The following is a 21203-nucleotide window of genomic DNA, read 5'->3' as shown; positions in this document are numbered from 1 at the left end:
ATGAAGAGCATTGACATTTTGGCACGTTCACATTTGATGTTTATTTTTTTTTCTTCTTCTCGTTATACCCTGATGTGTCTTTTGAATTTCCCAATCGAAATGAAATATTTTGGAAAACATAATTATGATAAGTATGATGATAGTTTTCAGAATAACTGAAGTGAGTGCGCTCCTTATATCTTGTCTACGGCAGGGAGGCATCCGAGCGGGCTTTAAAGGGGAGTCTCCTGGAGGTTGTAGAGGAGATCTTGACCTCGGCGGAAGAGGAAGCCAAGCGCACAGGGAATGATGGGAACTACCCAAAGGGCATCATCAGCTCAGCCTATCCGGATATGACGTTTGACGCGACGGACTTTCAGCGGTTTTCCAAGAGAGAGGTATATCATTAAGACTCGACAGAAAGCTGAGGTCGAGCTTTTGCTCAACAGCACGATTCATGGAGAGATAGAATTTATTTGGATTGCAAAAATACGGGGAATTAAAATTGACAAGATAGTTGACTGATAACAACTCAACGTCTTGGAAAGGCTTATAATCCAAGGCGAGACCTCAAACGTATCTTCGGTCAGTGAAAAAAAAAAGAAAGGATTTTTGGATTGGTTTCATTGAGTTGGGCCATCATTCAACCTGCCAATCTCATTCCGGGAGTAAAGTGTGACAAAAATTTCGTATTCCAGCCTGTAGGTTATTTTTGTATGCCTACAATAGATAGCATTATTATGATATTTCATTTATCGTAAACGATCCACATAATGTAAGTGTGTATTCACTGCGGAAATGTTTGAACACATCAGTGGATAGGTTGAGGAAACTTGGATGATCAGTTCAAAAGTTATGAATTTTCAAGTTTTTGTGAGAGTTATGTGCCGTCATATTCATCGCAAGATAAAAATGCTCCAACAGTTTGTGATGCTACGGTACTGGAATGATTAATACTGAGAGGATTCCTCTCATTTTTATTTTTCAGTGTAATGAAAGAACACTTGACTTACCACCTTTAGAAAGCAGAGGGAATACATATAATATTACTCTTGACAAATGTCAGTATGTCTTTTTAGTTTCACTGACATTTTCTGGCGTTGTTTTCGTATTTTTCTATAATGCTGTTTGTATTGTGACATCATGTATTTTCATAGTCATCTTAACTATTACGTGACGGTGCATGAACCAATCAAATTTAAAAGAAATATGAATTCTGAATAGATTGCCAGATATGACACAAGTTTCACTAGTGCATTCTGCTTGTTTAACATCATGTTCTGATAACTTCCCTTTTAACTTCACTTTTTAATCATTTCAGACTCTTTCGTTGTAATTTATCACGTTTTCTTGCAACGTCAATATTTCTGGATGCAAGATACTAATCAATGAGATCTATGTGGGAAAAGAGGGAAGGTAAAGGGTTGAATACAAATTCCCCTCTTATCCTTTAAAATATCTAGTCACATCATTGATCCCTATCGCACATTGTAGTCCTTGAAAATACAATGTAGAACAAAGATTACGCTGTTTTGTCATTTGTGTGCATTCGATCAATAGGTGCAGATAAATCGTGATGAGATTATCAGCTTGATTCTCCCTAACAACTACTCGGTATTTTCTTTTATTTCATTCATTTATCATCTTTTTTCTTTTTACCTCGGCATAATGAAATTCATTTATATCATTCTGGGTCGCTGAAATCTCTCCCCTTTTCACCACCTCGGAGTCTATTCACCCTGTACAATGGTCTTCACATCTTTGTTCTCTTGTAGGAGGGATTGCCGAACAAGATCAAAGAAATCCTGAGAATGGACGAGGAGGAGCGAACGCCGGAACAAATCCAAAATGTGAGATACGATCTTCTGGTTCAATTATGTTGAAAGCATACAATACGCACCCAATAATGTACTTATGATCTAGTGACGTGCACATTTTCCCTTCTCTCTTCTTATTTTTCTTCGCCTTTTTTAAGGCTATTACTAGCTGTCCTAACACGGCGACATTAATCTTGTAACGAAATCTTACAATCCACAATGTTTAAGGGTATTTGTATGTCAATTATAATGGTTTTGGTCAGATAAAATCGGTAGGCGGAAAAGACAACAGGCCCTGGTAACGATATGAACAGAAACTGTCAATAAGCACAAAATACGACGTTGCTTCGACAGTATCAGTGTACCACGTCAGAAGAAACAATAGACTAAAAGTGCTCGAAATCAGACAGGCCTGCCTTAACTCCTCTGATCGTTACCTCCACAAAACGGCAATTTTCCAGCAGAGTTGATACATGGTACACCCATAGTTCCTCTATCTAAAGTGTGCTAGAAAGTTGCGCGAATTCAATTCAAACATCTCTACAAGCATGACAAGTCCTTTATGTTGATCTCTAAATAGCCACATGTCCGAGACGCAGCTTGTGCATAATCATTCAATTATAAGTATATAGCCTGTATACCGATCATTGACACATTAGAACTTATCTAAATGAAATTTGACTTTTCTCTCGCGGAGAATTCATAATAATGCTATCTTTGCGTAAAACAGTGCTATATCTATCATTATTATCTACACAGTTTCGAGTTTGAGGAAACCTGAATAGATGCCTACTGTATAATATTAAATACAGTCTCTGTAAATTTCTATGTCAACACTGAATTGATAAAGGTAATAGATTGTAATAATACATCGTAAAAATAACCAGTTGTAACTCATAAAGGATATAGACGTTGTCGAAGCTCAATCAACTCCATGATTACATAACTTGAGCGTCTGTTTAAAGGACAAGTTCACCTTTATAAACATAAGGATTGAGAGAATGTAGCAATATTAGTAGAACACATCATTGACAGTTTGAGGAAAATCAGACAATCCGTTCAAAAGTTATGAATTTTTAAAATTTTTGTGCAGCAACCGCTGGATGAGAAGACTACTGCAGTGTATGAATAACTTGCGTACAACAATATAAGGAAAATATAAAGAAAATTTCACAAAATTCCATCTTTTGAAAAAAGTACACATTCCCCTGACTCGTTACCGACAAATGTTATGGGCAATATTATTCTCCCTGCCTTTAGAAAGAGGCAAGTCAAGAGCTCTTTTATTATGCGAAAAAAGTGAAAATATGTTGAATTTTCTTTTACATTTTCTTTATACTGTTGTACGCATATGACTCACAAGCTGTAGTAGTCTCCTCATCCAGCGGTTCCAACACAAAAATTTTAAAAATTCATAACTTTTGCATCGATTGTCCAATTTTCCTCAAACTTTCACTGATGTGTTCTACTAATATTGTTGTATTCTCTCAATCCTTATGTTTATGAAGGTGAACTTGTCCTTTAAAAGGTTTATCATGGTTTAATTTATTTTCATTTTTCTTACTTTTCTAGGTGGTTCGGAGTATGCAGAGCATCGAAGAGTTTGCCAAGTACCCGCCAGAAATTCAGAAAAGGATGTGTCGGTGTGCGTGGTATGACGTGTAAGTTGATCCCATTGGTTTACAAGACTTAGTGCTCTAAAATGAATACGCCAAAACCAGACGAGTTGTCGAGTTGCCAATTTACTTCATCTCTTCATACCTTCTCAAATAAGCTGACTTCCAACGACTCGATCATCTACATGTCTTCTTGTCCTAAACATCTCGACTTGCTATCTAAAAAAAAAGAAAAAAAAAAGAAATGGCCTTCTTGTTTTATTGCTCTGAACGAGTATGGTTGCGTGATTTCAAAAAACCTCTCCCACACAAGCTATCTAGCCGAATTTTAACAACTCATCTACCCTTTCACTATTAAACGAGAAAACTTATCGTGTTCCAATAATTTGACATCTTGCCTTTATCAAAAGCTGTATTCTTTTTTAGCAGAGTATACAAAGAGTGCGTTCTGTATGCCGTAAATCTGATTATGACGGCGTGCTTGAATGAGAAATGACTGCTAGCACTGAATAGAACAATTTTTTTCTTTTCTTTCCTGATCTCGACTGATAATGTAATTTGGCAATTTTGAATCCATTTCCGTTCAAGACTTGAACAAATTCTTTCCCTATTATTGAGGCTGATTACGCTGACATGAATTACCTCACGCCTTGCTGTTCTGTCAAGAATGAAAGAATCAGACATTGTCTCTGTCAAGTAGTCAGCAGATATCTCCAAGTGGCATGAAGGTGAAAAAACACCTGTTTGTTTGTTTGTTTGTTTGTTTTTTAATCTGAGTGCACGACCATCATAGCAAGACTCATTCCAGACTGTTGGCACAACATTTGCAAAACACTGCAATTTACTACAACCACTTTTCCCCGAGAGAAGCCGATATGACCGCGTTTTCCGCGGGATAGATAGGCAGCCCGGTGTGGGAGCAAATGGATGATAATACATATCTGTGCTAAAACAATGAAACTTTATAGCGCAGGAAACTAGGCCAGGTTCAAAGAAACACGAACTTGTCAGTAGGAGCACTCGAAATATGAAATCACACATTCCGTGATTGCCCGCTGAGACTCAGACAAAAAAAAGAGAAGAAGTTAAGTTGGGCCGCTTGGCAGAAAAATTGCATTCTCAAAGGGTATATGTTACTCAATAATGTTATAATAGTTTATACAGTTCAGGCCATGATATAAACTCCTCAAAAAAGTTCTGCAAGTCCAATTTGACGTATCATATTTCTCTCAGAACTTTATCACTTCATTCAAATGTGACATCATAAGAAATCCTGATTACTTATCTCTAAAATGACATCTCACTTGCTATGATTGGATATTCCTGGAATGCGCAGTATGACTGAGTATGAGGAAGGCCAAATGTGAAATGTTGCAAAATAGAGCAAACATGTTATGTCAAACAGTGTAATTTCCAATTGCTTTGTCGTTTCGGGGAAGGAATGTGCCTGAAAAGAATGCATTGTGAGATTATCATTAGATTCCAGGTTTCATCCATGAATTAAAAAATGCTGTAGTATCTGCAGATTAAAATTAATGATAAAGGTTGACCAAACAGTCATCTAATGTCTAGGAAATGGGAGTTTTTGAAAGTGCTGTCATTTTAGCATCGCTTATTCCAGTGGCCTTTTTTCATCAAAACTGTACATTATCAATAGCAGAATTGTTGCGACTTTTCACTTTTGATCTGTCCCCATACTTAGCCTTTTTGCACATTCCAAGAACACCCAATCATAGCAAGTGAGGTGTCATTTTAAAGATAAGTAATCAGGATTTCTTATGATGTCACATTTGAATGAAATGATATAGTTTTGAGAGAAATATGATACGTCAAATTGGACTTGCAGAACTTTTTTTTGAGGAGTTTATGTCATTAGTATAATGTAAAACAAACATGTCGAAATGAATAGAATGTCACCTATATATATCGCTTCCTTTTGTTTTGGTTTACTGGCATTTCTTGAGGCAAATCGTCTGTTATAGGTTGAAACCAAAGAGATGATCTCTTTGGTTGAAACTATCAAAACTTTCTCAGAGCGTCGTCTGATGTAGGCTATTACCGACACAAGCAGATACACAAAAAGAAGTAAAGTGCCAAGGAAGCGATCATTACAGCATTCATATCAAAGCTATACATGTAATTCTTCTTTAATTCGAGTCCAAATGTTTCCACCAAAGAGCAACCGGAATACGGTTTGTAAATTGAAACACGTAGACACAAATCCAAAATAATCTTGATTCGATTCGATTCATATCTATTATGTCTCTCTCTCTCTCTCTATTTTTCCGGCTAAACTCCGAAGGTAGGTCTTATTTGTGTTTACGAGTGAGTTAGAGCTGTATTTTATCCTTTCATATCTTGGGATAAAATGTGGCGAGAACCGAAAAGGTTTTGAATAAAGACTATGACGTTTATACGTAATAGCAAGTTAATAACTGTCTTTGCATGTATTTTTCCCCCAACTCATTCATTTTCCAGATTTAGTCGGAATCGCGTGATCATCAGGGACCAAGAGAGGGCGGAAGGCATGTACTTCATTCTCTCTGGAAAAGGTATAGGACTGTGGTTGAGTTATTGTTGTGCTTGTTGCCTCTTCAGTCATGTCGTTTCATTATGATGTCGGGAAATATCGGGGTAGATTATTAACGTGTACATGAACCTGTAAGCGAGGTGCTCATGCTTCTCTGAAATCATGGCGCGGACTACAAACCATTATATCTATACGTCAATATAATGATGGATATAGAATTTCTTATCTTTGCTACTTAAATTAAGTAAAACAATACCAGAGTTGGATATCAAACAAGTGAGACTTCGGTCAGCGTATAGACGTATTCAGTGAAAAGGCAAAACACCGAAAGATTTGACAATTATATAACAACAAAATGTATTTCCTTGGTTGGGTTGTTTGTTTGCTGACGAAACGTGCATTGAGAAATAAATTAATCTTCATTCTAAAATCTAGCAGTGTTCGGATTTGATAAAGGCCTATCTATTCCATCCGAAGTAAACTGTGGTGGTCTTCGGAATTTTCACGTCACTGTTTGAAGAAAGCTAAAGTTGGTGCCCTGTTAGAAGCGGTCATTAGATAACAGCACTGTGATGTGTTCATTTGGTATTTTATGATGTAATTCTCTGTAAGCAACTTTGTACGACATCAGAATTTTTATTCCATACACGGAATGGACAGTAGGATGAATGAATTTCAAAATGGATGGAAAGGTTAATATCCAATACTATAAAATTACTTTTTCATTAGTTGATGAATATCTCCGAGTAAAAATTTTGTAAAAGACACATCAATCTATAACATACACATGCGTTGTTAGAAGATTTTGGAATTGTTGTTTTTCAAAGTTTTTCTCTTGCTGTTGTTGTTTTTTTGTGTGTCCCTTTACACAGCAACGAAGACGAAAGGAGGGCAGACGTACATCCTGAAAAAGGGAGACAAATTTGGTGTAAGCCGAACGTCATTTTCGTGTATACTTCCTGTTTGTTCGTCACCATTCTATGAAATGAGTATGCCTATATTCAAAGATTGTGTAAGTCATTAATTAGTATTCTTACGCGTGTTTTGACTCAGAGAGCGCAAATATTTCAGTCGATGTTGTAGCCATTTTGTTATCCGTTTGAACGCTTCCGCATTTCCGCATTATAAGGTAAGAAGGACTTGCATATGAATTTGGATACACTCCACTTTTAATACGTTGTTCGTAGTTTACGATCCCCCTTGGCAATTTTCTCTCAACAAAACGAAAAAACAGCTACATTGTACTTGATTCGTATGTCTTTAATTTGGGATTTACCTAACTGAGAAAGCAGTGACGTTGGTGCAGAAAAAATCGTAGGGGGAGCTATACAATGCTCATTGTGCTTGTGACGTGCACGGATGACGTAGTGCGCTTGTTCAAAGGGTTCCGTTTCCTGCAGTGTGCGATTATTTATTTGACATCATTACTGATTCTCTAATTCGAGTAATCCCCAAGTCGAGTATCATATCGGATTACATGACGCATGCTTTTACAGATCTATTTCGTACATACATAAAGCAAGATCATTCAATTCTAACATCAAAACACAATCCGACATAATTATACAACATGCCTTTCAAACACGATATGTTTTGACGATGTGTTTGTATTTTAACAGGAGATCGATCTCATCAACAACACCAACAGAAGCTGTACAGTGATGTCCAAGGAGAACATAGAACTGTTTTGCATTCATAGTCAGGTATGAGTTCTTTCTTTGCTTTATACTTAGATTATATATACCATAGATTTAATCTGTTCGTACACTACTGCTACATCACTCTTACTTTCCTATATTTTATTCGTTTTGTTCGATTTTGTTGGGATGTGTAAAGAAGCATTGGATTACATCACTATTATGAATGAAGGTACTTAGAGAGTAAAATACATTGAGTGAGAAAGAAAAAAAAATCGAGTTTACCGTAGAATAATATTTGCCTTCTTGCGACAGTGAATTTACCGTGTCCAAATTTTATGTATGAAGATTATCTGTTAAAATCGGCAACAGCATACAGAGATTGGCATCGTTCAGAGCTTGTTACATTTATTCACTTATTAAGGTGCGTTCTGGCAACAAGAGTCTTCATCATAAAGTTAACAAGTTAAAGAGTATGGAGACTAGATTTCCGATTCAGAAGAAAGTATACAAGTGCTTCCAAACCACAGGAGATGATGAAATTTCGGCAAAAATCATGAATATCCATGAGGCGTGTGAAATGGCAATGCACATTAGAACTGTATCTGTCGCATTTTGTAACCGACAGTGGACCTTTAATGAATGAAGACAACATTACACTTAATGATCCCCACTGAAATGTTAATAAGTGACGAAGATATGATTTCCCGCTACATCGGAAGACCGGTAATCGGCAGACTGATTAGAAATTCTAAACATTCTATTTAATAAAACCTCATGAGAAACCTACCTTTTGTCGAGTCGCTGTGAGAGAGTCGTCGACTAATACTTTTGTCACAAAATGTAAAAAAAAATCTTTCCTTCTGTGAAAATAAGATCAGAGGATACATTTCTTTTTTTTTTCACTCCCACAGGACTACCCCGATATTTTCGACACCAAGCTGAACGTCAAACCGGAAGACTGTCTAGAATACCTCAAGTGAGTGAAACGGGATCGTCTTTACAATATGACATTAAAACTTGCAAATGGAAAATGTGATTGCATTTGGTATGTCTTTTTTTTTGTTCGTTATTTCATCTCATGTCAGTATGACAAACGATTAAGGTTTCATTTGTCTAAATGTCTGTCTGCTCGTTTACTGCAAGAAGTTGTGTTTATTAATATTGCATTCCTACATGATACCCAATTTATACACGATTATAACCGTCAAAATCACCATCTGCGTTCGTATAAGCTCCTCGTTATTAGCTTGAAATTGAATCGAAACCAGTTTGCGTCTTGCAATATTTTCTCCTCAATAAAATCTCTGTATTCTTCCCAATCCGTTCTGCTTTCTTTAACATTTCATCACCCCCTTCGTTATTGCTGCTATGAATTTTTTCTTTTTTGGGGGTGTTTTTTTTTTTTTCTTCAGAACTTTACCGGTGTTCAGAGCATGGGCAGGACACGACAAACTTCCCGATTTCCCGGCCAACTGGGGTGTGCAGAATTACAGGTAAAGAAACGCCTTGCTTTGGTAGCCGTCTCATAAAGCCAAGCTCCATTATTATAGTCATAAGAGATGTAAACGGGTTTATTCTACGTAAACCAACCCTAAGTTGCGTCATACCATCCTCATAAAGCTGATCCAACGATATTCGACGTACAGCCTGCCGCTTGTAGTGGTATGCATCAATAGGTAACTCATGATAGCATCCATAAAATGCAAGAGAAATGTCGATGGAGTTAAGAAAATCATAGCTTATCGTACTTTCATTTAACACGCCAAATTTACCAGCGGTTCACCATCATCATGCTGTTTGTTTCTCTCTCTCATCAAAGGGCTGGACAGGTGATTGTACCCGACAGTATCAAGAATGACTGGATCTATGTCATTAAGTCGGTAAGAATCGTTTATCTTATTTAATCTCGGACACTTTTATAGTCGATGCTGAAAAAAAAGGTCAAAATTGTTCAACTTGATTGTCTTATGAAAAGAATACCTACATTTTACCCCCGAATTTTACCACCAACGCCACCATTCATCTCCCGCTTATTTTCATCATTTTGATGGTAACTTTCGACGATATATACATATATATTATCGTCTTTTTCCTATAATTACCGTAGCGACATTTCTATAAAAGAAAAAAAAAACTTTAATATTCCTTATATCTCTTCGCTCTTCAGTCTCACATCCATTATTCTCAGTCTTGTCAGCATCTTCCTTATCACTTTTGTTCATTAATCTCTTTTTCGTGCTTGGATTTCCAAACTTTATTAGGATACTTAGGTGCGACCTTAAATTTATTGTTAGCATTTCAACGTAAAATTACAGCTAAGAAGAAAGTCGTAAGCTTCAGGCTCTCAAAAGATAGATTGACAAAGAGGCAGAGAGGGAGAGAGAAGAGACAGATAGATAGATAAATAGATAGATAGATAAAAAGATAGATAGATAGAGAAATAGATAGAGAAATAGATAGATAGATAAATAGATAGATTGATAAATAGATAGATAGATTGATAGATAAATAGATAGATAGATAGATAGAGAAATAAATACATAGATAAATAGATAAATAGATAGATAGATAGCTAAATAGATAGATAGATAGATAGATAGATATCGATTTAATTACATCCACCCAGTCATCCTCGCTGCTACCCCTCTTCCTCCTCCTCCTCCCACTTCTCTTTCCTTCCTCCACCTCTTCTGCCACCACATGTCTTAATTTGATTATTCTTGATAATTTTCTGCCATAGAAATATTACAATCACAGTTAAACTATTGTTTAAGTAAGCAAAAACCAAGGCTTCAGATTACTTCTTATTTTGTGGTTGATTTAAAAAAAGAAGTATCCTGTTTGCAATCTTCACCTACCTATTATGAGTTTTACTCCCCCAAAACTAGAGGCTAGCTTTTAAAATACAAAAGTTTGAGATCTTATATGATGCACTATGCCCCGTATTCCGTGCCAACAGGGAACATGTGACGTACTGAAAAAGTTGACGGCCGGAGTGTGCATGATCGACAAGTCGGGCAAGTTCAGCAAGGAGTTCAAGAAGGCCGAGAGTGCCCGCGAGATGGAGCAGATGAACGAGAAGATGGCAGAGAAACTCCCAGCACACTCCAGAGGTAAGATAACATCCAATTAATGAATGGACGAATGAATGCATGAATGAATGGATGAATGAATGCATGCACGAATGAATGAATGAATGCATGAATGAGTGAATGAATTATTGCATGTACGAATGAAGGAATGATTGCATGAATGAGTGATTGAATAAATGAACGTATGAAGGAATGAATGCATGACTGAATGCATGCATGAATGAATTAATGAGTGAATAAATGAAGAAACAACGACTGGTGAACAAACGATTGGAGTAGTAGAATCCCGATTACAAGAACAATGATAATATAAAGCAACCAACAACTTACCAGTGATAAAATGAATAAAATAAATCAAGCACCATCATCACGAATAAGAGCACTGTGGTTTAGTCGCTAAGTCTGTGGGCTCTGCTAAGAAATGATTGACGAAATAAATCCTGCTATATACTTACTTTTGTACCTTTACCGTTAATTCTAATGGTATCATACCAACGCCTTTTTTTTTTCTATGGACGTTGTCTCTGTCAGTGACGTTCCTGACAACACCCGGACCGCACAGCGCCCGCAGCGGCCGAAGCCTGAGGGATCGTCAACCGATTTCCGGCATGTCGGAGGATACCATATCGCGGCGGAAAGGCGGCTCCCACTCAGCGGTATGTTTCTTGGATTCAAAGACCGGCCTCTTCCTCTAACCTATTAACCCTCATAATACCAATACTTCCAAAGGAAACTGACAATTTAATTGACAGTTTTGCCTTTAGACATAATCAGGTTAATCAGGACTAGTTGCCAAGTGTTTCCGTCATTCCTTTTATAATCAATTAATTATCATTACTTCAACCAAAAGGAAAAGTTTGTGGGAATGGGATTGCTCATGGAAATCTGAACTGAAACATGAATGAAATGTTTAAAAGCTTACAATGGATAACAAAAACACAAGGACTATGGTAGAGCATCACAACTCATTGTTGCATACTGTAGTACTTTCACAGCTATCAAGAAGGAAAATATCTCGGGGGGGGGGGGAGAATGTGTTTAATAGCTGGGAACTATAACCTAGCAAGAATTAAAAATGCATCTCATTTCAGAAATAAACATTTCTGTAACTGTAACTGTATATCTCAAGTTTGTGTGTGTGTGTGTGTGTGTTTAAACCACTCACTACAAAGGAAATAAAAATCTCTAACATCACGGCAGAGTCTCCTGAAAAGAACAAAGTTTGAAGTATGTATTGTGTAGTAAAGCACTGTGTTTTATGAAGACTGTAAAAATACCTATTTTCTCACTTTGCAGTGTACAGAGTGAAGCTGTTCAATTGCAAAAACAAGAGCAAATAAGGGGCATGGGCTCATTAAAAAATAATCTTGTCAATATGATCATTAATAACACTAAATTGATAATGGGACAGTATATGAGTGGCTTGAAAAAGGTGTAATGAACCACCAATTCATTAGGAATATTTTGTGTATGACAGGAATTGTGTAATTAAGATGAAAAATTGGATCATTAGATTAATTTCCTTGTGAGCCATTATCGTCCCAATTTTAAAGTATAATTATAACATAAAATGTGCTATTGGATTGATGGAATTTCAGCATTATCCACACCAAAATTAAGTCATTTTAAGCATCCAGGTATCATTACTGATGGGATTAACCAATAAATATCTTTTAGATTACCCTTTATCTTTTTATCACTATCAATTTCCTTTTTTTTCCTCTGTATTCATGCCAAATTGCCATATTTGCTAGCTGAAATTACATTGAAGGTTCACAGTTTGCACCTGCTGTGATGCCTTTTGTTTGTTTGTTTGCTTTGCTGATTTTTTTTCTTTTGGTGTCTTCTAAGCTACCATGAGCATTCTACACTCTCGTATTTAGTGTTAATTGCATAATCATACTCATGGTCTTTATAGATCTTTAGGGTCACATTGGATTTCTTTGTAGGTGTTTTTATTTTTAAATGTTCTGTCTTACTCATAACTGCCAACATGTCTAAGCACAATAATAGTCACCTCATGAAAATTACTGATAGTGGGTCATTTTGCAGAGAAGCGCACAGTATATCTAATATAAAAAAATTGAAGGAAAAATACTTTGATTGCTAATAACAAAGATTTTTAAAAGGCCAAGAACAGTAGTCATATGCTGAAATGACTAATGTTCACTAAATTTTACTAATAGTTGGCACCTATGCTTATCTGTACCTTTTATTTTGTATCTCTGTCTGTCCCTAGGGTTCCACGTTGCGGAGTAAGAGTCTGAGGCAGTGTGTGAAGAAAGGGAGCAGTCCTCTCACTCCTCATTGTGTCAGGGTAGGGGAGCTGGAGGCAGGAGATATCTTTGTAAGTCTTTCAGCTGCTGTTCTTTCTCCTATAACTTGACCACTGCAAAGTTTGACATCTGATCTAAATTCAACCGACTCTGACCTTAATTGGACACAAGCCAACTGGATTTTTGTTAATTTTTTTTTTTTTTTTTTGGGGGGGGGGGTAATGTTGATGTTGTTGTTATTGTTGGGGGATAGTTTCAGAATGTAGATTTCAGCAGACAATAAATCCATCAAGATATCAACATAAGATATGCATCAGGAATACACCAAGTGATGCATTTGTCGAGTTTCAATGCACATCATATATGGGTACAATACCCACTACCTACAAAAACGACAATTCCGTGACTGATTGCACGTAGCAAAATAATGTTGTCCAAGAGATGACAACTGTGACCTAATATTTCACAAAGTAATTTGTAAACATTTTTGCACACAATTTCAGCACACATATGACATTATGATCAGAGATTGTCAAACAGTGTGTGTGATTTTATTGTTCTTGAAAAAGCAAGGTGAATGTGAATCAAATGATGCACCAGCATCATATTTACATCTGTACAAAGTATATTTTATACAATTTGCAAAATGTACATGCTCAATAATTGGTCCCAGTCAACATTTAAAATCAACATTTAACATCAACATTATTCTGACCCCAGCTCTTGGAACTGCTAGTTGGAATCAGCAAAAAGAACTATGCATGTACATGAAAAAGCTATCAGTAATTGTACATCTTTGATTCATCTTAAGCAGTGATTGAGTCATTGGTAGAAAGATGTTCATTTCCAGGCACTAACAGCCAAAGCATATCTTCCAAAGATATTTGTACAATGCGTTTACAATGTATATGCAAGGAAGTAACTCTCACAAGTTATTTTTTCCCCATCACATATTTTCCTCAAAAGTTTGATAATAAAAGAACCTTTCTTTCATTGTAGTTTGAATAGTTTGCCTATCAATCTGATATTATTAAAAAGGTCAGTGATTTGAGAAAGCCACAACAACAACCTAATGTGAACATGAATACATGAGTGATAAGCCATGCTATTTTATTAAAACTACGACAAATTATATACTTGTTACCAAATTTCTTTCTTTTTAATTATATCGGTAGGATATACTCACAGTTATGCCTGGATACAAACACTGTAAGAGTGCCAGTGTGAGTTTGGTGAGTACTATTCATCAGCTTTCATGAATAAATGACTGTAATGATAATAAAAATGATAATAATAGCAATGATAATGACATTACAGGTAATAATACTACATTGTACTTCAATGTTCTAATCTAAAATTGAGTATATGAATATAAGAACGACCCAAGTCCAATTTTTGGCCAAATTTAGTTTGACATGGGAAATTGTAGCTTATGCATGGACTCATGTTGTGTATAAATGATAAATCCTAATTACCCCCGGAAGTGCCTGAAATAAATGAATTAAATCTTATATGAATGTAAACATGAAGGACTTGGGTCGTTCTTACATTCATATTATAGCGCCCTCTCTCGTCCTTCTCTCATCTCTATAGCAGAATATCATGTGTATGAATCAAAGAACGACCCAAGTCCATATGAATCAAAGAACGACCCAAGTCCATCACACAAAATGGCCTCTCCACAATTAATGTAAATGTTAATTGTCATAATAATATATGTTCTAAATTGTATATACAATGTTGCTTTCCCATCACAGTTAAATAGAATATTTTTGGACAAATAAAAAAAATATGAAGTTTTTTTAAGTTTACTTGAAATGGTCATCCATGGACTTGGGTCGTTCTTATATTCATATACTCAATTGCTACTAATATCAATGAAAATAACAGTGTCATAATGATAATGATGTAAAGAAAATAACAGCATACCAAAGTGTGATGCCTTGGCCAATCGTTGCCACGGAAACTGGTTTTGATTATCCTCACCTGGCCCGAGTGTTTATGCACACACCTGGTTCCAACCCACGCTATAATAAAAGACTGTGACATCATCACTTTGGTACTCTATAGAGAGAATCTATCAGGTGGCAACTCCATCCGGTTAGATGCTCTAGGGTTGTTGCTACTCAGTGAATTAACTTGTGTGTCATACAAAGTATGGCTCTATGTGACTTGCTATGTGTTGATTTGGCAAAACTGCCAAATGTGTTTTCACATGTGAATTTGCAAAAAGCCTTTCCACTTGCATATCATCCCTGGGGTGAAAAGACCTCATATTTCAAAGTCATGAGTTTTCAGATCAAATTTCAATCATCAAATAATGTAGAAATATCGTTTTTTATTACAGTTATAATTGTAATGTTTTACAACTCAAATCAGTATTCTTAACATACAAAATCTGAGGTAGGAGTTTTCTGAATACCTAAAATGTACCAAATGAGATATGTGGCCCTGTTGGCACCACAGGGATAATATGTGAATGGCTCTATGGTATTCATCGTATGTTAATTCATAATCTCATGCGTACGACTTCGATGGTAAATTTGAATAGAGGAACCAGTATACTGACATTGTAACTACTTATAATTCTTCTACAAAATAGTTTGTGATAAATTTTTCATTGCCAAAAAGAATTTAGATCCACACCACATCACATCTGCAAAGTATCCGGGGGCGGATCCAGAAATTCTGTAAAAGGGAGGCACCTTTATAAAGATCAAAGGGGGCGCATGCCCCCCATTTTTTTATTTATTTTTTTATTTTTTTGTTTTAACAAAAAATAAAGAGGGGGTACACGCCCGGTGCACCCCCCTCTGGATCCGCCACTGGTATCAGCACTGTTTAATCTGCTGTTTCATTACTATCACCATCTGCCTACACAGGTGAGCCAAGGGGCTGAGGCAATCAAAATCAGCAAGTCTTTCTTCCTCAAGTATGCTGATGAGAGGGTCTTTACTGAGATTGAGATGAGGGTAAGTCATCCATGCTCTTATACTGGATGTCATGTTTTGATCCTTTGACAGTTACTCCAGTCTTATTTTCTCCAAGGACTTATGGTTAGGGATTTGATTTGGATTTAGGTTTAATAGTTTTATGTGAGGATTAGAATTAGGGTAAGGGTAAATGTTTGTGGTTTGAGATTACGTTTCGCCTAGCATGCAGATATTTCATTGGAGCAACTGTCGCAGGAGCTAAATCACGTGAAACCAAAATTTCTGTTCTCAAACAGCAGCAACAAAGAAAGTATTTTCCCCCCATTTTATGCATCTTTTTTTTTATCAAAGACCGATGATGGTGTGATCTTGATTAACTTATCTGGCTCTTGAGATAATCCCAACAAAATAACACTCACCACTGGAGGCAAAGAAATGATTTCCTCATCAAATCTCCTGAGGCATGAAATGTGTATAAAGCATATGACTACAGAAATGCTCAAACTTCATGGACCAACATAATTATATTGTGTAAGTCTTTGTTGTAACAAGTGTGTACATCACAGAAAAGTGCCACAGTTCACACAAACAGCCAGAAAAGTCATTACTGTAAAACTTCATACTCTCATAGTTGGAAAAAAAAGAAGATCCCAAACAGATGAGTACTTGTACAAGGTCAGAGGGTGCGATACAAATCTCAACAGTTACTGTACTTCAACTCTCATCTACTGTATATGCAACAAGTCTAATTTCTCCCAAACTGGGACTTCCCAACAATTCTACATTTGGTGAAATTTGCGATCATGAATTAAGGCAATGGACAGAGAAACGTACAGGCGCATGTTGTATTCATGTCGATATCAGAGTTAATATGTGACCATGCACCTCAAAACGAACATAAAGTCGCACACACTGATTTTGCGTGAGGACTGAAAATAAGTGAAATGGGTCAACCTAGCTGAACTTGACTTTTTCATATTTTCTGAAAGAGCGGGTCTTCTTTTACATTATGCTAAAATTTGGTATCATAAAAATAAGGAAAGTGTGTTTTTTTAGCAGTTTATCTCGAGCATTTTTGGTAGAATAGTGTGATTAGGTGTTTCTTTAGAATCCCTTTTTCATTTCTGAAAAACCTTGTCCACACTCTTCACTTTCAACTCTGATAACTTTTGAAAGGATAGTGCTACTGCTTTGAAAGTTGGCATTAATTATGGACAGAATGTGTTGATGAGGCATGCTAAATTTCAGTTTAATCTGATAATCCCTTCATTGTTGTCACTCTGGTGGTTTACTTCCTGTTTTTTGTCCCATTCATAGCACAGCCAGCACGGTTTGGTAAAGATTAAGCGCTTGAATATACACTGTACTTCAGAGCCTCTTTTCTCAGTTCACACTTTTTCCGAGTATGTGCCTTCTTTCCAATATTTAGATAGGTTAGGAGAGTCCATTTGATTTGAGTTATACATCATTTTAAAGCTTAAAGTCTGCTCTTTCAGAATATGGTCTTAACTAAAAATTCATGTCTGGCGACTTTTTGTTTGTTTTGAGGTGCAGTGTCACATATTTTCATGTGTTGCTGAATTTGCGAACAGCACCGAACTCACAAAATTCATAAAAATAAAAACTCCATGAAACATATTGTGTAAACAGAATTTAGCTAGTGTAGACATTCATATCAATCAGCCATAATATCAAACAGCTATGAGCTGTATCTCCACCATTGAAAGCCCGATATATTCTGAAGCCAATAACTGACAGATAATTCATCTCATCTCCTTCACCCCTATCACCCCATTCTGCCTGGCCTGAGCAGTACGAGCCCTACCCGGACCAGGACACCTGCCTGAAGGACCTGGATGTCACCACCCAGTGGGAGAAGTATAAGAAGATTGAGATGAGGAGCACCATGAAGGAGGTGCTGGATAGGGCGGGGCCACGAATCATGTCCAGGTGATGATGCATAGTGGTGGACCTTTTTTCATTTCTCTGACTTGTTGTGGAGGAGGACTTTACATCCAGAGACTCGCAACATGTCATGTCAAGTGTTCCCTAAGGGCGGTGCGTGGAACCATATAATGTGGGAAGGTGCTTAATCTGATACTACAACATGGTAAGGCTGGAGGAGGGGGTCCCAGCAGAGTATGGAGGAGTGTAAGGGCCCGGAGTCATAAGCAGGTGATGCAGAATGGGCGTGGCTATAATTGGTGACCAGCGTGGAACACAGACAGGGTCTGGCGGTCTCCATACCAATATGAAGGTGCAGGAGGACTGGCAAATCTTACAAATAGAAGAGAATTATTGCTAGAGGAGAAAGTGCTTGGTGGAACTTGTGGAGAGCTTACAAGTGGTGCCACTTGGGTGCCACTTGGGTGCCACTTGGGTTGCAAAGTGGTGAATCCTTGAGGAAGGGACAGAGATGAGGAGGTACCCCTACCAGCGTGATGTGCACGCAGTGACCTCATCATGATGTCACGGCTGTCAAAGTTATGTTATATGGAGAAGTGGCAAATAGACTTATATAGTGGGCAGTGTTTGTTAGTGTCCTTTGATTGCAATATTCGAAGTTGGTATATTTCTTCAGCAATATTACAAAACAGGTGATAGCTAGGATGGCTGGCAATGAATTAAAAAAAAAATACTTTGCAATATTTGTCCATATGAGATTGCCATTTGAGCCCATTTCATGTAGTGCACAATTTACATGCAGCAGAGGAAATGACAAATAAGAAAAGATGAACAGTATCCACTTTAATGATAATAACTTTAATCTATGAAGGTTGTCTTAACTCACTCACACACAAAAACAGACAGACAGACAGACACACAAACATGCACAGTTTGAAATAATTATGGGCAAGATCATAAAGTAATCTAACATGGCCATCTACTGTAGATTGTTTCTTGAAGGTAGCATGGCAATGCTGACTTAAGTCTCTTTCAAAGATGCTTCTCTTGACTTGGTCCTCTTGGAAGATGACAATGGGATGTTGTCATGGAGACAGCAGATCTATAAGTGATGCTGTCCTTTGATTTGGTAGGAAGGTAGGAAGGTGTTGGTGTAGAGATGCAGGACCAGATCATTAAGAAAGTGATGCTTTCCTGATGGGTTCCTGCACGTCACCTGAGAAGAGACACAAGACACAAAAAGTCTGTTTATTCACTAACGGTTCTTTCTTCTTTGACAAACTTTGCAGTTTAGACTTAAAAAACAAATGAGTATAAGAAGATTAATATGAATATATTTGTGTGAATAGATATAACGCTTGTATGATTTGATTTAGTCTTAAAGTGGATTTTTCAATGCATAGACAAAATCTTATTTTTCGTCCCCAAAATATGAAAAAAATCTATAGGAAATAACCTTAAGTATTTTAGAGAATACAGCCATATCTCACCATATTATAGGTTTGTAATTTTGATAGGAAATGAACATGTTATGAGTTTTATTGCAATCGTTTTCTTGCCATTGATGTAAATTTGTCATAATCTGTATATCAAATAATGGTTCACACCTATTTATTAACAATGAACTATATATGCCCACATTGATGATGACATGCAGCAGATGCTGACAGGCTTATATTAAATGAAAAAAAAAAACCCACATCATCTTATTTGGGGTAAGATGTTGGTAAATTTCATCTCTTTGAGGTTTTTGGTTTTTGTTTTGCTCTGCAACTCTGCAGGGAATAATTTTCCTAGTATCACAATTTGCCATACATTTTTTATACCACTGCTACACAACCTATCTTTCGTGTAGCAATTTTCCTCCATAGAAGTGTGCAGGATACAATATGAAATATCATTCATCAGCTGAAATTGCCATCAAGTTGGAAAATTATTCCCTGCTCTGATCTGCCAAGCAGAAAATTGAAGTCGATAATTCTATAGACCTGTGCTTCTCAATCTTTTGTTAAACCTGAGGCCCACTTTTGGCTCCTACAAAGTTTTTTTTAGGTCAAGTTACTTGTACAGATCAAAGGCAAATCTTTTTTATTTCTATTTTGGGAAGACATCACAGCCCACCTACAAGAGCTTTGTGGCCCACTGGTTTAGAAGCACAGCTATAGACTACAATGTCATCGTGGGTGTGGAGCACTTTTTGTAGATGGGAGATTCTACAATTCATGAGAAGCTAGTAGTTATGATGTGTGATGGCTATATATACAAATTTGCTCATTTGGTGGCGGTGAACTAATTTTCTAATTTAATATGACATACAAACTAATTATTATGAAGCTTGCAGTAAATTCTATGCTCTGATTTGGTGAACATTTCTGTTGAATCTATTGCTTTGAAAATCACCTGACTGGAAGATGACTTGAAAGCACTTTGAGATCGATTTGTGCATTATTGACAAAGAACATTTGGACAGACTTGAATAGCTGTGGTATGGGTCTTTTTGAGACACACACACACACACAAAAAGAGACCCAGAATCCTCAATACCACCTGTGGAATAATACCAAACTCAGATTGATATTGACTTTGTAATTGAGGTTTCCAGCATATTATACACTCCTGACTGAATGCTGCACAAAGAAACACCTGTCGAGGAGTCCATAAATAGAAATGACTCTTGCACTGCATACAGTACATGGATATTTCTGACGAGTGAAAGAAGTCTCTGAAGCTTCATGAGTATATATGCTGGTTATGGCAAAATTGCACATGGCACTGATCACACTTATGTAAGATGAGAAAAACATGACGGTTACGGATCTACCCCCCATTTGAGTGGTATAAATTCACAATTCTCTCTTTGTTTACATATTATGGGTGCATGCTGCATATTTTCTGGGAATTGAATCTGAAATCAACAGGAGATATTCATGCCTGTAGTATTCATTCACTTTTTCCCTGGGTGATTTATTAGTCATATACCAGTAAATATGTTCTTTTCTATGATGCTGGTCATGCATTTTTGTCCATGGTATTATCATGCAAAAAAATTAAGTGATTAGAGTCATACTGCAATAAAGACAAGCATTAACAAATTACTCATGCTTTTCTGTGTAAGTGTACCTTGTGGCTAAAATATGTGCAGAACCTTTAGATTTGCCTTGAATTGAAGACAGAGAGAGAGAGAGAGAGAGAGAGAGTAAGAGATTAGCATATGACACAAAGAGATAAAAATAGAGAAAAAAATAGTAGATATGTATTTGACTTTTGACCACAGAATATGTACAAAAAATAAAAACAGAAAAAAATATTTGATGTTTGATTTTTGACCACAGAATATGTCAAAAGAAAAAGGTCTGTCCTACCTCACCCTGACTTAATGAATGCTAACTCACCTCTGACCCCTGACCTCTGGGGT

At 36.7% G+C, this 21203-nt stretch overlaps 1 protein-coding gene across 1 annotated transcript in view; it reads left to right on the top strand.

The window, feature by feature from the left end:
- The window catches only part of LOC139743414 (cyclic nucleotide-binding domain-containing protein 2-like), a 30360-nt gene extending 12523 nt beyond the window's left edge, over window positions 1–17837 (top strand). Inside the window, exons 4-18 of the mRNA XM_071653899.1 lie at window positions 194–377; window positions 1755–1829; window positions 3369–3457; window positions 5891–5964; window positions 6815–6870; window positions 7562–7645; window positions 8494–8558; window positions 8995–9075; window positions 9402–9462; window positions 10542–10695; window positions 11206–11330; window positions 12914–13021; window positions 14126–14182; window positions 15833–15922; window positions 17697–17837. Coding sequence (XP_071510000.1) covers window positions 194–377; window positions 1755–1829; window positions 3369–3457; window positions 5891–5964; window positions 6815–6870; window positions 7562–7645; window positions 8494–8558; window positions 8995–9075; window positions 9402–9462; window positions 10542–10695; window positions 11206–11330; window positions 12914–13021; window positions 14126–14182; window positions 15833–15922; window positions 17697–17837 — 1444 coding nt within the window. The remainder of the gene's footprint in view (window positions 1–193; window positions 378–1754; window positions 1830–3368; window positions 3458–5890; window positions 5965–6814; window positions 6871–7561; window positions 7646–8493; window positions 8559–8994; window positions 9076–9401; window positions 9463–10541; window positions 10696–11205; window positions 11331–12913; window positions 13022–14125; window positions 14183–15832; window positions 15923–17696) is intronic.
- Window positions 17838–21203: the final 3366 nt, after the last annotated feature.

The sequence above is a fragment of the Diadema antillarum genome, unplaced genomic scaffold, assembly GCF_040938485.1.
Source record: "Diadema antillarum isolate AM-2024a unplaced genomic scaffold, OU_Dant_1.0 seq00001076_RagTag, whole genome shotgun sequence".
In the NCBI taxonomy this organism is placed as follows: domain Eukaryota; kingdom Metazoa; phylum Echinodermata; class Echinoidea; order Diadematoida; family Diadematidae; genus Diadema; species Diadema antillarum.
The sequence above is the reverse complement of the archived record's forward strand: the minus strand, read 5'-3'. Positions and strand labels throughout refer to the sequence as shown.